Source organism: Mus pahari, chromosome 14, assembly GCF_900095145.1.
Source record: "Mus pahari chromosome 14, PAHARI_EIJ_v1.1, whole genome shotgun sequence".
NCBI lineage: Eukaryota > Metazoa > Chordata > Mammalia > Rodentia > Muridae > Mus > Mus pahari.
In genome coordinates this window covers 65,223,419-65,241,746 of record NC_034603.1, presented here as the reverse complement: position 1 = coordinate 65,241,746, position 18,328 = coordinate 65,223,419, and the positions used below count along the sequence as shown (strand labels likewise).

General features: G+C 50.9%; 1 protein-coding gene and 2 non-coding genes across 3 annotated transcripts in view; 1 reads left to right on the top strand and 2 right to left on the bottom strand.

Moving 5' to 3' along the window:
- Window positions 1-13,324, bottom strand: part of Lasp1 (LIM and SH3 protein 1) — a 39,636-nt gene extending 26,312 nt beyond the window's left edge. The window contains exons 1-2 of the mRNA XM_021212670.2: window positions 13,096-13,324; window positions 5,999-6,093 (exon numbers count right to left, since the gene is read on the bottom strand). Coding sequence (XP_021068329.1) covers window positions 5,999-6,093; window positions 13,096-13,164 — 164 coding nt within the window. The 5' untranslated portion in view covers window positions 13,165-13,324. The remainder of the gene's footprint in view (window positions 1-5,998; window positions 6,094-13,095) is intronic.
- A 655-nt stretch (window positions 13,325-13,979) lies between these two features.
- Window positions 13,980-14,051, top strand: Trnac-gca. Its single transcript has one exon. It is a non-coding gene; the product is annotated as a tRNA-Cys (tRNA).
- Window positions 14,052-15,777: 1,726 nt separating this feature from the next.
- On the bottom strand, window positions 15,778-15,849 carry Trnac-gca. The gene has a single exon. It is a non-coding gene; the product is annotated as a tRNA-Cys (tRNA).
- Window positions 15,850-18,328: the final 2,479 nt, after the last annotated feature.

Genomic DNA, 18,328 nt, shown 5'->3' with positions numbered 1-18,328 from the left:
CACCACAAGGACTACATTCCTTCTGATGGGTCAGCTCAGTCCCCGCTCCACACACACACACACACACACACACACACACACACACACACAGCCCCCAACCCTGGGTGAGACAACCCTGCCTTTCCCTTCTCCTGCTAGCTTCTGTGTTTCAGGTTCCCATGGCAACCTCATTCTCAGCTCCAGGCAGGAGAGCAGAGACAGGGAGAGAGGAAGGAGGGAGAGGTCTATGGGGTGTGGGGGCAGGGGAAGACAGACTATAGGAGTATCCTCCACCGAGGAGATGCCCAAGGGGCCTGGGCTGGTTTCTTGCAGACAGCTCTGCTCAGATTTGTCGCTAGAAGGAAGGATACCAGAGTATCTATTGGTGCCGCTCCCCGCCCCCAACAGGGTGGTCTTTGAGGAGAACTCCAGGTGATCCTGCAGAAACTGATGGCTCAGCATTTGACCTTCCTCTGCCCCTCTTAGACCCCAGGATGAAGCCATGCCTTCACCTTCGGATTTAGGGGGCTGGGGCGAGGGGGGGGCGCAATGTGGACACATCAGTGTCGCTTTGGAAACAGTTTAGACCACAAGTCCACTCACCTAACCTCCACCCCAGCCAGACCTTCAGGCCCCCACAGAAACAAAATGAGGCGACAGCGTAAGGAAGAGGCAGAGATAGAGCGGAGTCCACAGAGAACAGCCGCTCTTTGTCCCTTCCTGGGCTAGCCTCTTATTAATCATTCCCAAAGAGTATGATGCCTTCGATAGGGGCCTTGTCATAGACCTGTCTTTGCCAATGATAGCGGGGGTGGGGGGCGGGGGGGAGAACACAGGCCAATAGAGCAGAAAGCTGAGTGGAGAGGGAGGGACAAGGACCTGGCATCTGGAAGGTAAAAGCAGGAAGAGCCTGTGGTAGCCAGAAGGTAGGTGGGGAGCAGGGCAGCGGCTGGGGAAAACCCACAGGCTGGCTCACTGTTCAGCTCCTCTATAGGCTATCAGGAATACCACCTCTCCCCAAACACCCCACAGGCTCTAGGCTAGAAAAGTCAGCTTTAATCCAGAGTGCCCATTTTGCATATAGGGAACCTGAGGCTTGGATTCAAGGACAGCTGCCGGGCCAGATGAGGACATGCAGACCTGTTGGGGCAGATGGGCTCTGGCCCGGCTCCAGCTCCGACGAAGAAGGTATAACTGGCAGAGCAACTGCCAAAGCCCTTCATCCCTGAAGCCCAGCCCGACCTCTGAAACCCTTGAGAGGACAATGGCATAAGGGATCAAGAGAAGCAGCCTCCATCCCAGGAGATAAGCTAACCCCGAGGGTCTGTGCTGTGCTGTTTTAAGGCAGGAAGACTTTTATGAATTGCTTGACAGGGAGTGTGCGGGACAGGGACAGTGTGCATAGGAGCTGTATCCCGGGCAGAACAAGGCCAGGCTCACAGATCCTGAACATGCAGCTGCTCATTTTTGCAGGGAACATTACCCCTTCCAGGCTGGGACCACTTAAAAAAAAAAAAAAAACACCACAGCTTTGTGTTCAAAGAGGAATAAAAATACATCAGCCAAAAATAAGAAACTGTTGGTTTGGCCAAAAGGAAGGGGGAAAAGAAAAAAAAACCCTAACATCCTGGCTCTGGTTAGAGCTGTGGATCCCCAATCCCCTGCTAGGAACACTGCCCACAGGCTGGCAAGAGAGGGCAGGCTCCGTGTGTTAGCCTTGATTCTTACAAGTCCAGCTCCAGGCCTTCAGGCCTAATGTGGCAGGGATAAGAAAACACAAGGAGGCATTGTTTGACCAGATGGGCGAAAATGAGCAGTCCAAAAGATTAAGTGTAGACCGGAGGAAGAACTTACCAGCCCCTTGGCTTTGCAGACAAATGAAAAACCACAGCCTTTTCTTTCTTCTTCTTCTTCTTCTTCTTTTTTTTTTTTTTTTCATTTGCTAACAACTTTAAACAATGTCCACACTTTCTCTCTGTTGGTGATATTTCAAAAGATTCTGCCAAGCTTAAATAAGGCATGGAAATATTGGGTCTCAATTTTCTTATCAGTAAATAGGACCCAGGTGTGAGAAGGAAGTGATCCCCCAAATTCCTTGAAGCCCCGACATGTCTAAGTGTGGAGCTACTGCGGGGTGAGCGAGACAGGAGGTGTTTGATGGCTGGCTTTGACATTCGGGCTGCCTCCTTCACCCGGAATATAACACGCCCTCACCGCTGCGTTGCTTCCAGCTTCCCTGAGATAATTGATTCAAATTCCCCCTGTAAGAGGAAGAGAACTTGGGAGAGGTAGACAAGCCTCAGATGCCACAAATGCTCCACCCAGGACCGTGGCAAGGCCAACCAGATCTACATACAAAGCAAGGCCCATCTGTGCCTAGAGGTAGCTCGGCCGGTAGAAGGTTCATCCTAGCTAGCATGCACCAAGCCCAAGACCTCCTGCCCCGCTTAACCACATGGCACACACCTGTCATGTCATCCCTGGGTGGAGGTAGGAGGAGCGGAAGTTCAAGGTCAGGCAAGGGAGCAAGATGACTCAAGCCTGAGAACTTCCAAACCTACAATGGAGAAGAGAGAACCAACTCCTGACTTGACCTGTATTGCATGCACGCCTTGGCTTGTGACTGCCTGGACTCACACCTCACACACCGACCTCTCCCTCTCCCCCCCCCCCGTCACACATACACAATTAAAAAAAAAAAACTATGTAAGTTCAACATCATTCTTGGCTACATAGCTTAAGATCAGACGTAACTACCTGACACTGTTTCTCAAACCAAAGCCAAAGAAAGTGCAACTGGGATTAGTACACTGGAATGAATGTACTGACACATTGACTACTCTCAGTAAAGGCTCTGGAAATGGGTAGATTCAGTCCCCAGCAGAAAGAATGTCTTCACACTTCCCAACTCAGCCCCTTCCTTACCCCACAGCTCAGGAAAACTGAATCAGGAACTCAGATGTCTTTTGTCAGTCTGAGGAGAAAGGTCACACTGAGGCCCCTCTTCCTTCCCCAGAGAGTTTCCTCTAGCCCATAGTGGGCCTCTCGTCTGCAGGTCCCCACTGGCACTTTGTTCCCACCTCCATCCCAAACCCAGCCCCGAGGAGCACCACCCTCAGTGACTATTGGCTTGGTCCCAGGGAAACAGGTTTGCAGGAACCAGGGCGCCCGATGATCCAATTTACACAACAAATAACTCAGGGTATAAATATTTCTCTAGCCAACAGGTCAGGCCCACCCCACCCACCTGAAAGTTGCCTTGAAAAAAGAGGTGAGGGGGTGGACGGGTGGGGGTCCTTGGGCTACTGTGCAGGTAAGTGTGAGTGGCCGCTGCTTCACGGTAGAGAGTCTACCAGAAGGAATCTGCAGGAAGCTCAGCGGGAGCCTAGTAGGTCCCCAGGTGAGGATGAATGAGGCCACTCCAGAACTATGTAACTGCATGCCCGTGCTTCACACCACCAGGTGGGCTGGCTGAGAGCCCTAGCCAGTGTTCACGCCCCTGACTCCTCCTCACACATGTCGGGTGCAGGGAGGGGGGTGCAGGGAGGGAAACAGACAGAAGCCCTTCACTGGTCACTGTCTAGAATTCTAGAAAGACGGAGGACAGGGGGCTCTCATTCCTTTTCCTCCACAAGAGCCTGGCTGCCCTCAGGCTCAGACACCGGCCAGAAACAGGCAGCACACAGAAGCTCCCAGCACACCAGAGTCACACTCTGTGGGTGGCCTTAGAGCCCTGGCAAAATGCCAGGAGATGTCACCTGGCTCTGTATATCCCGCCCAAGTCAGGCTTAGCCCAGGGGAGGGGAGCACAGCTGGGTTAGAAGGGGTCTGGGGTGCAGGGGGAGCTATTCCCCAGAAGCCCCAAGATTCAGGAACCCTAATGCCACTGAAAACTAGTGCCAGAGACCAGCTGGAAACAGGAGGGAATGAAGTTTGCCACAGGGCCTGGCACTGGCACAGAGCGGGAATTCTGGTCTAAGGCAGGGGAAACCCAAGTTCAGGCAGGTGCAGAGGCCACACATCTGCATTTGACTTTAGATGAGGAGTCCAGCAGACAGCGCCAAGGACAAAGCCATCAGGGAGCATCAGCGGTGGCCAAGAGGCTGCTGCAGCTGGAATGAAGCACAGCACACACACACACACACACACACACACACATGCACATACACCAATGCACATCCTTCCCAACAAACACTGGGTCAAAGGTCAAAAGGTCACCTGGATAGGGCTGAAATCAGGGTCTATAAAAATGACAGGAGAGGCAAAGGGAGAGGCCAACCCACTCCCCTAGCTGAATGTCAGGAAGGGGGGGAGAGAGCTGTTGACTCTCCAAGAAGGGAAGACCTCATCTCCTGCTTCGCCCAGACACCCCCCTAACTGCTGCAGGTCTCCCCAAGAAGACTAAGCTAGAACTCCAGCAATTCTGACAGCAAGCATTCTCTCTCCAACTTCCGATGCTCACAGGATGATAAGCTGACTGGAGAAGAAGAGAGCAAAGAGAGACACTCATGCGGACTTCTGCCAGGAAATGGAGGCCCAGCCTAAAGATGCCCAAAGGAGGCTGGCAGAGCAGCCTGAAGCAGTTCAGCACCCAGAGGGTTAAATGCCCTGGGCTTTTTTTTTCCCCTCTGAACCTCACCCCACTCTCCAAAGGGGGATGGGGGGGGGAGGAAGTGGCAGAGAATCAGGGTTTGTGTGAGCCCTTAAGAATTCAAAGAATGTCCCATTTCCCTTGGGGCTGGACTGGCTGGGAGTTGGGGTGGGGGAGGCAGAGAAGCCATGGAAATCAGAACTAAGGGATCAAAAAAAAAGCTGTGGCCCTTCCTCTACTCCAAACTGCCTGAGACAGGTCCTTCAGAAGGAACCATAGTTATGCTGCCTCTCAAGCTTGGGATGTTATCAGAAATCAGGTTCCCAGCACCTGAGAGAAGTTGGTATAAATCAGAGGGCAGGCAGCAAGTGTCTGGTAAATGTTCAAACCCCCCAGGAGATGGGCCATGATAGGCGGCCCTCAATGAGCTGAGTCTCCAGTTTCCCTTTCTGGTAAACTTTGGCTAAGTAGAATTAAGTTGGGAGACCAGCTGGTCATGGTGAAGCAGGGCCCATAAGCCCAGAACCCTGGCATTCGTGCAGAGGTTGTTCTTGCTACTAATGAATGAGTCCCCTTGGAAGTGGAGTCTCAGCTCTCTCTCTCTGAAACTGTAGGAGACTCCTCTCCTGGAGGGTGTCAGCTGGCCTGAACAGAACCTAAGCTAGCAGCTCTCAGGATAATGGCCACGGTGTCTGTAGTCTCCCTTTCCAGGCAGAAAAGGAGCTGGCGGAGGGGTTAAGAGCACTGGCTACTTTTTGCAGAGGACGTGGGTTAAGTTTGCAGCACCTACATCTAGGCTCACAACCACCTATAACTCCAATGACAAGGGATCTGATGCCCTCTTCCGGTCTCCATGGATACCAGGCACACAAGTGGTACCCATACACACACGTACATAAAATATTCATACACCTAAAATAAATAAATGTTTTGCATCTCAAAAAAAAGAAAGGAAGAGAGAGAGAGAGAGAGAGAGAGAGAGAGAGAGAGAATGAATCAAGAGGTGTCTAGAACCTTCTAGAAAGGACAATGTCAAAGAGTCACCAAATGAAAAGAAGCCAAGGGGAGAGTCCAAGCCTGGATGGAGCCTTTGCAGCAGACACAGAGTGGTCTTAATCCCCACTGGGTCCTTTGCACAACTGTGCAGTGAACCCAGCAGACTGGCTTCACCATCCATAGGCTGTCCAGGAACCAGCCTCACATTGGCCTTGTCGTGTGATACTGAGAAAGCCCCCTCCCTTTCCAACCCTGGTCTCTCATCTGTAAAATGGGGACAGTGAGAGTCCTCTGCTACAATGGGACAATGTGGTCACAATCTATCAAGCAGGGTGTGCACACACACCCACATCACCTTGGGCTATCAGAAGGGGGAAGAACTAGGGAGGGAAGCTGGGTACCCCCCAACACTGCTGTGTCCCCGAGACTCACGCATTGCAGTAAGGCTTCTTCTCATAACCCTTGTAGTTCTTCATGTTCAGCGTCATCTTGCAGGTCTCGCAGTGAAAGCATGCTTTATGCCAGTACTGGGTGGAGACAGAAGGAAGACAACGATTAGACAACAGAGCTTCCCTAGGGATGGGTACCCAAGTTCTCCACCCAGGTCCCACGCCAAGGCTGTAAGAACACCTGGTGAACAGGGCCACTTCGGGTCACAAGCTCTGACAGCCAATAACCGACACGACCCTCCCCATCCCCCACCAGACTGTTATTTAGCTGTCAGGAGGGGGGTCTGATCTGAGCATAAAGGGGAGAAGTCACTTAGGAGGTAGCAGCCCCCAGAAAGGTCAGTTCCAACTCCACAGACCACTCCAGCCCAGAACTGGAGGAGCCTCATCGCTTATGCAAAGCGGCACTCTGTTGCTAAGCAGCACATGGAAAGAGCTGGTCCTTCTGCCACTAAGCCTGCAGAGGATAGCCTCGCCCCTGGTACACAGGCCCAGGCCAGGGTACATCTAACGCCCCCTCTAAATGCCTCTGAGTCTCTCAGCTCCCATACATGATGCTCTAGCTCAGTTGGCTCCCACTTCTCAAGAGACCTGAGATTAGAACTGGAGTGTGCCCCAGCCACACCCATATCCGGTCTGGACCCGTCTCTCCCACCCACAGCAGGATAAGGGTGGGAGATACCGGTGAAGTCAGGAGAGCTCGGCTTCAAAGCCCAGCAGCTAAGCCACAGGTGTGTCTATATGACAACCCCACCCAGAGAGCTAGATGACCTTGGCCTCAGTCTGTCCGCACCACGCCTGGGAGTCTGATTCTACTTCCTGTCTCTGGACTGCAGAGGATACTGTCTCTCCTACCGGACTGTTAAAGATTCATGAGAAATCCTCTGCCCCTGGCAAAGCACCTGGCACCTCCATGCAGATGCTGGACGCTGGAGGTGGCACAGAGCCCAGCTTGAGCTCCAACATGTCTATATGGGACTGAGGGGTGAATCCGGTAAACTTAGGGTTCTAAAACTGAGCCATCAAGGTTAATCGGAGGTGTGGGGGGGGGGGTTGACGGAGGGACGGAGAAACCATGTGAGCTAACTCCATTCCAAAAATCTAGGCTGACAGGGTGTCTCTCTGCCTGTTTCTCAGCAGTCAACGGAGACACTCCTGACCCCCAAAGGAGGTAGCCAGAGGCCAGAGAGAGACCCGGGGAAGACCTCAGAAAGTGCCTGACTGAGCAAGCAGTAAGATTGATCCTCATCCATCTGTCCAAGAACTCCCCCGAAGTGGTGATTTTTAAAACATGTTTTCCAAACTAAGAGAGCTTCAGACACACTTGGAGGAGGGGCCAGAAGAAAGGAGGCTCAGACACTGGGACCCCAAACCGGACATCGGGGCTATTTCTGGAGGCGATTGCCCTCTAATGGGACATTTTTCCTATCAAGGAGACCCAAAAGAAAAAAAAACAAAAAAAATCTAGTAGGGAATATTAACAAGGCGATAGAGGAAACCACTCTTTGGGAAGAAAGCCAGCTGTAAGTCTGGAAGGGTTGGCTGGTCTGAGCTTGACCCCACCCCCACCTGGACCCATCCTAGAGCCATTGCCCCCACCCCCACCAACTTCCGGAATCCTTACTGTTTGGGAATGGCACATAACCCCAACATATAAACCCCCAGAAGAAAACAGGGTGGTCCTTTCCCCATAGATTCCCCTGACTGGGAGGCATTGGCAGATTGCCCTAACTCTGTCACCAGCCAGTCTGCGGCCTCTGCCTGCACGCCCCTGCCTGGGCCCCTGCCTCCCCCACCCCCGCAGGGGCCCGCCAGGAAAAACATTCTGCAGAATCCAGACCATGACCCACTTTCACGCACACATTGGCAGGAATGCACTGTCCCAGGCCTAGGGACCGCCAAGGCCACCTCCCGATTGATTGACTCTGGATCAGGAAAGAGATCTTGAGCAGATGGCCAGGCCCTCACCCTCCAGCTAAGTCACGTGGAGAAAGAGGGAAGACCAGCAGCACCTCAACATACCACTCTTGAGGCTGACCCCGAGTTTGCTCCTGTTAGCAGTTTACTCCCAGGGATCCTTAGGGACCCAGTGTTCTCAATGTGACACATCAGTCTGGGACCAGGGAGGATGGTTATCCATCAAGGGCAGAATGGAAACCAGAATTGGTTGAGGGTCTGCTGGGTTGGTTCTGTGTCAAGGGGTCACAACTGTTACCTCCCCAGGGAAGCCACTCATTCAGGGGGACAGGAAATGGGCATTCATTCAGTAGTGCCTGTGAACCAACTCCAGGATAAGAGAAACTTCATCCTGTCTCTATCAGGGAAGGATGCTGCTAAGGAGAGAAAACAGTATTATCCCAAGAGGGTCTGTCTGCCTTTCTTCCCCTGACTCTAGGAGCCTTGGTTCACATCAAGAGTGGACCCGCTTACAAGGGCACAGGGACACACTCCTAGGACTTGTGACTGAGGAAGCAACCCACCCCTGGGGACATGCAGCTTAAATTCCCTAGTCACAGGTCTGTCAGGCCGCTCAGTCAGACCCCAAGTACCAGAGGACAACCACCCACCCTCCCTCCCTTCCTTCCTTCCTTCCTTCCTTCCTTCCTTCCTTCCTTCCTTCCTTCCTTCCTTCTTTCCTTCACCTGCCTGAAATGCATTCCAGAAAACAGATACTGCAGAAAGACAAACAAGCCAGTGGGGACAGAAGCCCCTCAAGGATCCAGCTCACTCGAGTCACACTCTGTCACTCCATCACTCTAAGGAGAGGAACTTCATTCAGGTCTCTGTACCTTCAGCCTGTCATCTGCTCCCTAGGGTGGCAGTGACTCAGGGCTAGAGTATGGGACACCTCCCTTCCTCTAGCCTAGGGTCAGGGTTTGTTTGTCCTTTAAGGTCAACACCAGCACCCCCCTGACCGGGTGATCAACTTAACTCAGGGCCTCCAGCTTAGAAAGGCCAGGCATCACACACACCGCCACAATTCCTTTCTAATAACCTGAGGCTCCCAGAGCGCCAGGCTGCAGCATCCCAGGCCCAACACATTCCTCCAGACAGGATGAGGAAGGGTGGGACACAGCACCACACACACAACGGGTTTCGTTGTGTAGCTCTGGCTGGCCTAGAAATACACTATAAATGTAGCCTCAGCTACTGGCCTCCAACTCAGAGATCCTCCTGCCTCTGCCTCCCAAATGCTGGGATTAAAGATATATACCACCATCCTGCTTGAGTAGGATCCACTTTTGGAAAAGACAATATAAATTTTTTTAAAAATATAATTTTTTGCAAATATTCCAGAAGACCTAAACAGCCAGAATTTTGGAAGCTAGGACAGTAGTTTAGTGAGTAAAGGGCTTTGCCTAACAGTCAAGGACAAAACCCTGGGTTTAATCCGAAGCCAAAGCAGAACTGGATGTGGCGGCAGAACTCATCTGTCATCCCAGCACTTGGGAAGCGGAAGTAAGAGAGGATCGGGAATTCAAAAATAACCTGGGCTATACAAGACGCTGTCGAAAAAAAAAAAAACAAAAAAAAACCACTTTGTAAGTCATAGTGACATATGACTATAATCCCAGCACTTAGGAAGCTGAGGTAGTAGGAGGATTTTAAAAAAAGAAAGATAAAATTTGGCTAAAAGGAGGGGGACATCCCATCCATCATCCTCCGGTTCTAGGGAGGCATATTCCAAAACAAAGTCAGGGACTGGGTGCGGCCAGAAAGTAGCCTAATATTACAGTATTATAACTTACTTAAAATATTTTAAGAAAAAAAAAATTTTTTTTTTGCAATTTGTGCAATGTGGTTGTATATTCTCTATAGAGAACTTTGTAGATGACAATGTCATGTCCCAATGTCAAAAGACTGGACACCCTGGCTTATAGGGCTCAGATTACTGGAGCTAACCCTTCTGGACTCTGAGGCTGGTCAGCTCTGTACACTGAAGTAAGTAGTACCTGAATACGAATGGCCCGGTCTTAAAGTGATTGCAGGGTATTCTAAACTTTTAACTACAAAAACCGGAGGCCTGGAGTTGGGGGGGGGATGCAGGAGATGGGGGTGGGGTGGGGAGCACTGGAGCTGAGAGCTCAGTGGTTAAGAGAAAAAGCTTCTCTTCCAAAGGATCCTGGTTCCATTCCCAGAACCCACATGGTGGCTTCTCAGGATTTTGTAACTCCAGTCAGTCCCAGGCGATGCAACACTTCTTCTGGCCTTCTCAGATACCAGGCACACACATGGTGCACAGACACACATGTAGGCAAACATCCATACACGTAAAATAAAACAAACAACAACAAAAACAAAAACAAAAAAATGTTATTCTCAGCTACATAGACTTTGTACATTCAGAGCCATTCAGGGCAGGAGGTCCCCTGTAACTGGACATTCCAAAGCAAGTCAGTGACCAAGTCCCTAGCCTTCCTTTTCGTCCCCACCTGGTTTTAGAAGCTGAGGGGAGAAAGAGAAACATGTGGCAAGATTCTCAACAGTGTAGGTCACTGGATACAAAGTAAGTGTTCAATAAACGTTTGTTAAGTGAATGAGGTCACCCTGTTTCTCTTTCCTACTCTAATCCCAGAAACCCTCTAGGGAAACAAACCTCAACCCCCTTCCTCAAACACCCTCATCAGCACTGCATATTTATCCAGCAGGCAGAGCACACTGGTTCTATGGGTTGGGGACAGACTGGCCTTCATTGGTGACAAGGTTTACCCACTTATGCCTTTGAGAGATAAGGCTCAGGCAGGAGAAAAGGCTGAGCACTAAGAACAGCTTCCGCTCCAGCCTCGATAGGCTGCATGCCATCGGGGACCGCGGTAAATCAAGCCAGTCTAAGTTGATTCTCCCTGACTGTAGAGAAACCTTGGAAAGTTGGGTAGCAACCAGGCCTATGGGATTGAACTTTGCCCGCACCCAGGTCTCTGCCCAGCATTCTCCAGGGTTCCAGTTCTAGCTTCCTACTGCCTGCAGGCCCACGGACGGAAGAGACAGAATACCTGGATTTTCCAGTCTGGGTGGGGGAGGGGTATGGAAGGCAGATGGCTCTCCAGGGCCACTTCCGCTAGGGGGAGTTCTAAAACCAGGAAGAAATCACCCACCCCCTCTTTCCAGGGCAACCCCGACCTGAATATCCTCTTTTAGCAAGGACAAGTTATCACATAAAATCCCCACCCCCTTCCCTGTGACACGCAGCACTCAAGGTCTTTACAAGGGGAGTGGTTGGATGCGGGACAGAAAAGAGAGGAATGGCCAGCCTTGACCACACTCCCTGCACTGTCCACCTCTAAGGCAATGACATCATCCATACCCATATGGGGACAGACAGGGAATACTGAGGCCCAGAACCATTCATAAAGTTGATGGGCATAGACGTGGGACTAAGACCAAGTCTCCCAACCCCCAAGGCAGCAAACCCTTCCATCACTCATTGCCTCTCCCCATTCATTACTGGGGACCAAAAGGGGAGCCCACTTGCTGGCCCAGGGTGCTGCAAATGCAGGGCTCAAAATATCTGATCCTAAGGACGACAAAGACCCTCATGTAAGGACAGGGTTTCTTTTGGGGGAGGTGGAGTGGGGTGTCTTCATCTAGGAGTGCCAAGCACAAGTCCAGAGGCCGGTACAAGTAACTGGGCAGGCCATCACCTTCCCTTAAGCTCCTCCTATCCTGGTACCCAGCCAAGTCCCACATCTCTTTCCTCGAGAAAAAGTTTAAATGTTTCAAAACTACAAGTCCCTACCTCCTGACGGGGACCGGGCGGGTGTGCGGGGGGGTGGGGGGTGGGAGGCGGAATGTCCAAAGGTTCCTAAGAAGGAACTAACCCTAGCCCGGAGAGATAAAGTATCCAAGAAAGTATTCATTCCAACAAAACTAGATCGCCGCCTGCTTCTGTCCAGTTCAACCCATAAAGGTGGGAGTAGATAAACTCAGATCCAGTTTAGAGAGCCAGGTACAACGTATCTATGAGGAGCCAAAAGGCTTCCCTGCAGAGGGAGGCACAGAGACGGGTTGCCTTAGACTTTAGGGGGTTCAGAGCAAGGCAGGAGGGTCCCACCTCAAACTGTACCGGAAACACCCAGATGTACTCCTCAGTCCCCCTTGCAAAAGTGTAATGGCAAACAGATGATTTGGTTCAGCCTGGGCCGGGGGATGCGTAAGAGCCCCTAGGGGCCAGCCGACTTCCAGAAGGCTACCCTCCCTCCTCTTAAAAAACTCCTTTTCCTCTGCCTCCCCAGAACTCGGCCAATCCCACCCTCCATCGAAGAAAACAGCTCTGAAAAGTTAGCTCTTTGTTCTCTAAGCCGGTCTCCAGGCTGAGCACAATTTCAGATCTCCAAGAAGCGTCCTCCCCACTCCCCACCCCGCCCAGCTCCGACTGGGCAGCCGAGCACCCGGAGTGGCTTGCAATTTGAATTGGGGGTTGGGAAAGCTATGAAGCAGGTCTGCGGGTTCCCCAACCACAAAAAAACAGCAAGGAGGGGACCAGCAGGTCGTTCAAAAGAGGGAGTCTCGCAGTGAGATTCCGGCGCTGCCCCTAAATCCCTTTCACCACAATTGACACTCGCTGGACGAAGGAGCCGACGCAGCTTCCAAGCCAGGAAGCCAGGCTACCTTCAGAAGCCCATGCCGGGCGGGTAGCGCTGGCCCCAGCCTCCGCCCCGCCCCCGCCGCCCCCTCCCCCAGCGCCCCGCGCTTCCGCCTACTTGGCGCTGGCCGCCGCGGGGAAAGGGAGCGGCCGTCTCCTCTCTCAGTCCCGGCCCGGGGGGCGGGACTGCACCTCTAACCTCCTGCACACACCCGGGGGAACCCGGTTCCCTGGTGCTCTCCCGCCCTTCCTTCCAGCCCTCCTAACCCCGATGCACAGAAGCCACCCTTCTCCAGCGGTGGCTGCTCACCACCTCGCCCTGGACCTCCCAGGTTCCAGACTGGGGTCTGTCCCCACACCCCAAGTCACCTCCCGCCTTCCTTCCCTCCTCTGGGGAGCTCAGGGAAGAGCCCGCAAAGACCCAGCCCCTCTTTCCTTCCCCGATCGAGAGCTGCTCTAGCACTGGCTAGCTCGCGGCGCCCGGTACCCGAGCTCACCTTATCCAGACAGTTCACCTTCTCCGTGGGGTACACGATCTTGCCGCACCGGGCACAGTTAGGGTTCATGGTTCCGGGAAAAGACTGGGGCGGGGACGCCCGAGCTTGTGCGCGTTCCCTTTGCCTTGGGCGAGCTGGTGGGAGGCGGCGGCTGCAACTGTGCAGGCGACGGCGACTGGAACTGGGGAACTGGCCTCCGCCTCCGCCCTCCTTCCCCTAATAAACACAGTGGGGAGGAGGGGCTGCACTGGCTGGGGCGGGGACGCGCCTCGGGCGCGGAAAGAGGCGCGCGCGACCAGGCGCGCTCCCCGGGCGACGTGGGGCTGCGTGGGGGCGGGTTCCAGGGAGGGCTGCGGGACAGGGGTGCTGGAGCCCCTGAGCTCTCCGGGTGCACGTGCCCCTGGGCTCCGTGACCGAGGACGGGCCCGGGCCACGGCCCTTCCCGCGCTGGAGAAACAGACGCGACTGTGGCAGAGCCCGATTTCCCATGAGAGGGGGCAACCCCACGCACCCGACGAGGGTGTGGATAGTAGAGATTCTCCAGACTGGGGGACTTTCCTTAAACCCGTGGGTCCCCAGCATCAACCTGCGGGGAAACCACCCCTGCCCCGCCCCGCCCCCCAGCTAGCTCCCTTCCCGCCCACATCCTCTCTCTTATCGGTACCTGTCCCTTTCCCTTTGGACTCAGCACCTCTGGACGTTCACCCTCCCCGCCCCTCTGCGCTGCAGCTTTCCCAAGGGCTCTTCGGATCCAGGCATCCTCTGCTCTCAGCTTGGCCGCCTTTGCTCTTCCATCCTTTTCTCTTGCCCTTATTCTACCTGTGTAGCAGCTGCGACAGCATCTTAAGACTGAAAAGAGATTGCTTCACACCGCGTGGCGGTGCGGGGGTATAGCTCAGTGGTAGAGCATTTGACTGCAGATCAAGAGGTCCCTGGTTCAAATCCGGGTGCCCCCTCAGAGTCTTTTCCTCTCTTCAATGGCAATAAAAATGCGTTTCACTACAAATATGATCTTGATTCGACCCTAGGTTACTAAAACAGGTAAAGATATTTACCACTCCTCATTTTAAATCTAAGCAGAAAAGCCTTCGTTTTGCCTTGTACCAAGCAAAAGTTTCACGACTTCATTTGACTGGCGCCAGAATCCTGGAGATTTCTGCCCGTAGTACGCTTGTGAATTTGAATTGGATGGTTCCATACTTTGGGTTCGGAAGCAAAGGTCACTACCCAGGTTGACGGTGTGTGTCCGGTGAGGGCTAAGGATGGATCAAAAAAGGGAAACTCGTGGACATAGCCCTTCTCCAACCTAAGGTGTTTTTTTGTTTTGTTCTGGGTTGGGTTTTTTCGGTTTTTCGAGAAAGGGTTTTCTCTGTATAGCCCTGGCTGTCCTGGAACTCAGACTGTAGAGCAAGCTGGCCTCGAACTCAGAAACCCGCACTGCCTTTGCCTCCCAAGTGCTGGAATCAAAGGCGTGCGCCACCATGGCCCAGCCAACCTAAACTTTCTTTTTCCTTTTTTGTTTCATTCTATGATCTTTATATTCTATATTCTCACGCTTCCTTGTTACTTGATGACGTGGACCGAGTGAAAGCGCTTCGAGACCGTGAACCGGGAGGAGCACTTGTCAGCTCCCTTCGCTGCAAATGAACAAGACCCCAAAGCCGAGTAATATAAATGAATACAGTGTTTTTCACACTTGTGCGTGCTCTAGAGTGACCTGGGGGGCTTGTTAAAACATCCCCAGTTTCCGATTGTGTAGATGCCGAGGAAAGCCTTGGCAGTTAGCTCTTTGGCGGATTTGTCAGGTAAATCATTCATGGACGCAAGGACCGCTCTTTGAGGATCACTAGAGTGTTACCACAACGCTATCAAGTTTCAAATCCTCAACAGGGGACAGGTATCTAGCTGCTGAGTGTATGGCTTTAGGGTATCTGGTCTGGAAGAAATCTCTAAGTGTGAACAGGGAAGCAAGGGCGGCCCCTCAGCTAGGTTTTGCCCAAAAAAAGGAAAAAAGAAAAGAGACAGAGAGAGGCATGCTGCCTGTGTCCGGGTGTGGCTGTGATATTTTAAACATGGAATCTGGTTGTGTCATCCCAGGACCCCAGGGGAATATTCGCATGCATTCCCTCCCAGTTCCCATTACTGTTCTCTGCTGAGCGGAACAAGGAAGGGGACAGAGCAGAGCTTGGGGCAAAGCACAGAAATACCAGAGTAGCGAGTCTCTGTTCCCACACGCTGGCTTGAACTTGTACATTCTCTGGCCTCAACTTCTCAGACAAGACACTCGTTTTTATATGTTTAGACTGTGGTGTTTTTTTGTTTTTTGTTTTTTTTGTTCCCCCCCACCCCATACAGAGTTTCCGTGTAGCCCAGGCTGGCCTCGATTTTGATATATAGGCCAAGGCTTAATCTTAAACTCTCTTGGACTCTGATCCTCCTGCCTCCTTCCTAGTGCTGAGATTAACAGGCATGTTCTACAACACCTGGCTGTAAGATATCTAAAAATGGGCAAGTATTATAAACATTGTTTCTGGATTCATCCTTAGCTTTTTGGGTCGGGATACAAACTAGGTAAAAAGTGTTCACTTGCCGTTGTGTTCCGAGAGAGAGCTCCTTTCCTTACTCGATGCTGATTCCTGAGTACCCGAGTGTTCTCATATGAAAAAACATGAGCACTCACCAAGGGGGCACCCGGATTTGAACCGGGGACCTCTTGATCTGCAGTCAAATGCTCTACCACTGAGCTATACCCCCTCTGCTGGTAAGAGGCTGACAAAATTCTCTTTACATAACCTGTTTGCTTTTCACTGAAAAGTGTTTATATTCATTTAAAACCAGTAACGTTTTGCTAAATTATATTGAATTTAAACAATAAGAGACATTTATTTAAAACAAAAAACAAACAAAAAAATCACCAACAATTTGAAACCGTGAATCTAAGTTCTGAATTTGTAAAACTGTTCCCTGCTCTCTCCAGAATCAGTCACTACCTCAATCAAAACACCTGCTGAGAGGCAAAATGCTGAGAGGCGTTCCCAGCTTACAGACGGTCCAGATCTCCCTCTTAATTCATAGAGCACGCTGACCCCGTCAAGAGGCAGCACAAAGCTTCAACGAAAACATAGATTCTGGCTCTCTATTAGTATCCTAGAGGCAGACTAAATATAAAGGCACAGTGAATTAACAAGTAAATACTCAGTAGTGAAAATGAGAAACTACATACACACACACATACATACATACATACACATACATACACACGTACATACATACATACATACATACACACACACACACACACACACACACACACACACACACATACATACATAGTGATTGAGGTGGTGCCTGGGAGGAGTACTTAGCACTTAGGTGGGCTGAGACAGAAAGTTAAGAGTTCAAGCCTAGCCTTGGCTAGATAGCAAAAACCCTGCCAATACATGAATATATTTAAAGCAAGATTTTTAGGAAAGTACCACAGGACCATTTCAAGTTGTATAGACATGGAAAGACAGGGATCTAGGCTGTCCTCCAACTCAGAGATCGGCCTCTGTCTCCCAAGTGCTGGGATTAAAGCATACACCACATAGCTGAGCTGTTACGAATCTTCTTTCCTTCCTTTCCCCCTTCCTTCTTTCCTTCCTTCTTCCCTCCCTTCCTTCCTCTCCACTCTTCTTCCTTTTAATGTTTGGAAACAGTCTCACTAGTTAGCCACCAAAGCCTGGGAAAATCCACCATTCACCAGAGGAGAACCCCAGATCAGCATCTAGTACTAATGTGAGCCGGACTGGGGATCGAACTCAGGAGTTCAGCATGAATTTTCCACCACTGAGCTGCACAGACCAGAGACACTGGGTAAACATTGGAGGCACATGTTGAGAATACAGTTGGAGTTCATTTGGAAAGTCCGGTCCAAAAGTAGAATTCTGGTCACTTCCACTATATCGATGCTACTTTACTTGGTAAGAAAGCTGTTGTCTCAAAAGTGTGCTGAGTCACAATTAGAAAATTGACTTAACTTCTTTAGGTAGCTTAAAACTAGCAAGCTGTTTGAATTTCTTTTTTGTTTGTTTGTTTTTTGTTTTGTTTTGTTTTGTTTTTTGCTGTTTGAATTTCTTTTTTCTTTCTTTTTGGATATTTTTTTTCAAGGCAGAATTTCTCTGTTGTAGCTTTGTCTGTGCTGGAACTCTATAGACCAGTCTGCCCTCCAACTCACAGAGATCCACCTGCCTCAGCCTCCAGAGCACTGGGATTAAATGCATGTGCCACCGTACCTGGCTGCTGTGTGTATTTCTACCACACAGCAAATGCTGGCAACCCTACCAATAGGTTCTTAATAGTTACTGTTTACGGCACGGCACGGCACAGCATCTGCTTTCTGCAGAAAGAAACTGGCAAGGTCTTCAGCTGAGAGAGGCAAGAGGGAAGAGTGTGGTAGACAGAAGACAGGAGAAACTGTGGGGAGATCACGTTGGAAAGGAAAAGGGTGAACATACTTGGGTGAAAGAGGTGTAGGGATGTTAATTAAACATTTGGACATAGGCAGATTGGCACAGACAAGTGCTTTCCCCCAACTGCCTCAGCCGCTAGGTGCGATTGTGGAATGATATTATAACTCAAATTACTTGGCCTGCAGATTGGCGAGGAAGTACAGTGTAATTACATATAATAAATAAATAAATCTTAAAAAAAAAAAAAAAAAAACCTGCTCCTGCATTAAGCATTCTAAAATTAACTGATTACATATCAATGTTTATAGACAATTGGAATTTTGCAGGTCCAGAGCCAAATTCTGCTAAGCTACCTTATTCTCTAAGTAGCCACCCATTATCGGTGTCTATAAATGACCACACATCCTTGTGACTATTAGATAAATCCCTATGGGATGCAGGAACAAACCCCACCAATTGAAGGCTAAAAAGAAGGAGTGGAGAGATGGCTCAGTTGTTAAGAGCACTGAGTTCAATTCCCAGAAACCACATGGTGGCTCACAACCATCTGTAATTAGAATCTGGCTCCCTCTTCTGGTGTGTCTAAGAACAGCTACAGTTTTCACATACTGTATTATGTATACTCACATAAATATAGTAAATAAATCTTTTTTTAAAAAAAAAGTCATCAGGCTGGGCGTTGGTGGCTCATGCCTTTAATCCCAGCACTTGGGAGGCAGAGGCAGGCGGATTTCTGAGTTCGAGGCCAGCCTGGTCTACAGAGTGAGTTCCAGGACAGCCAG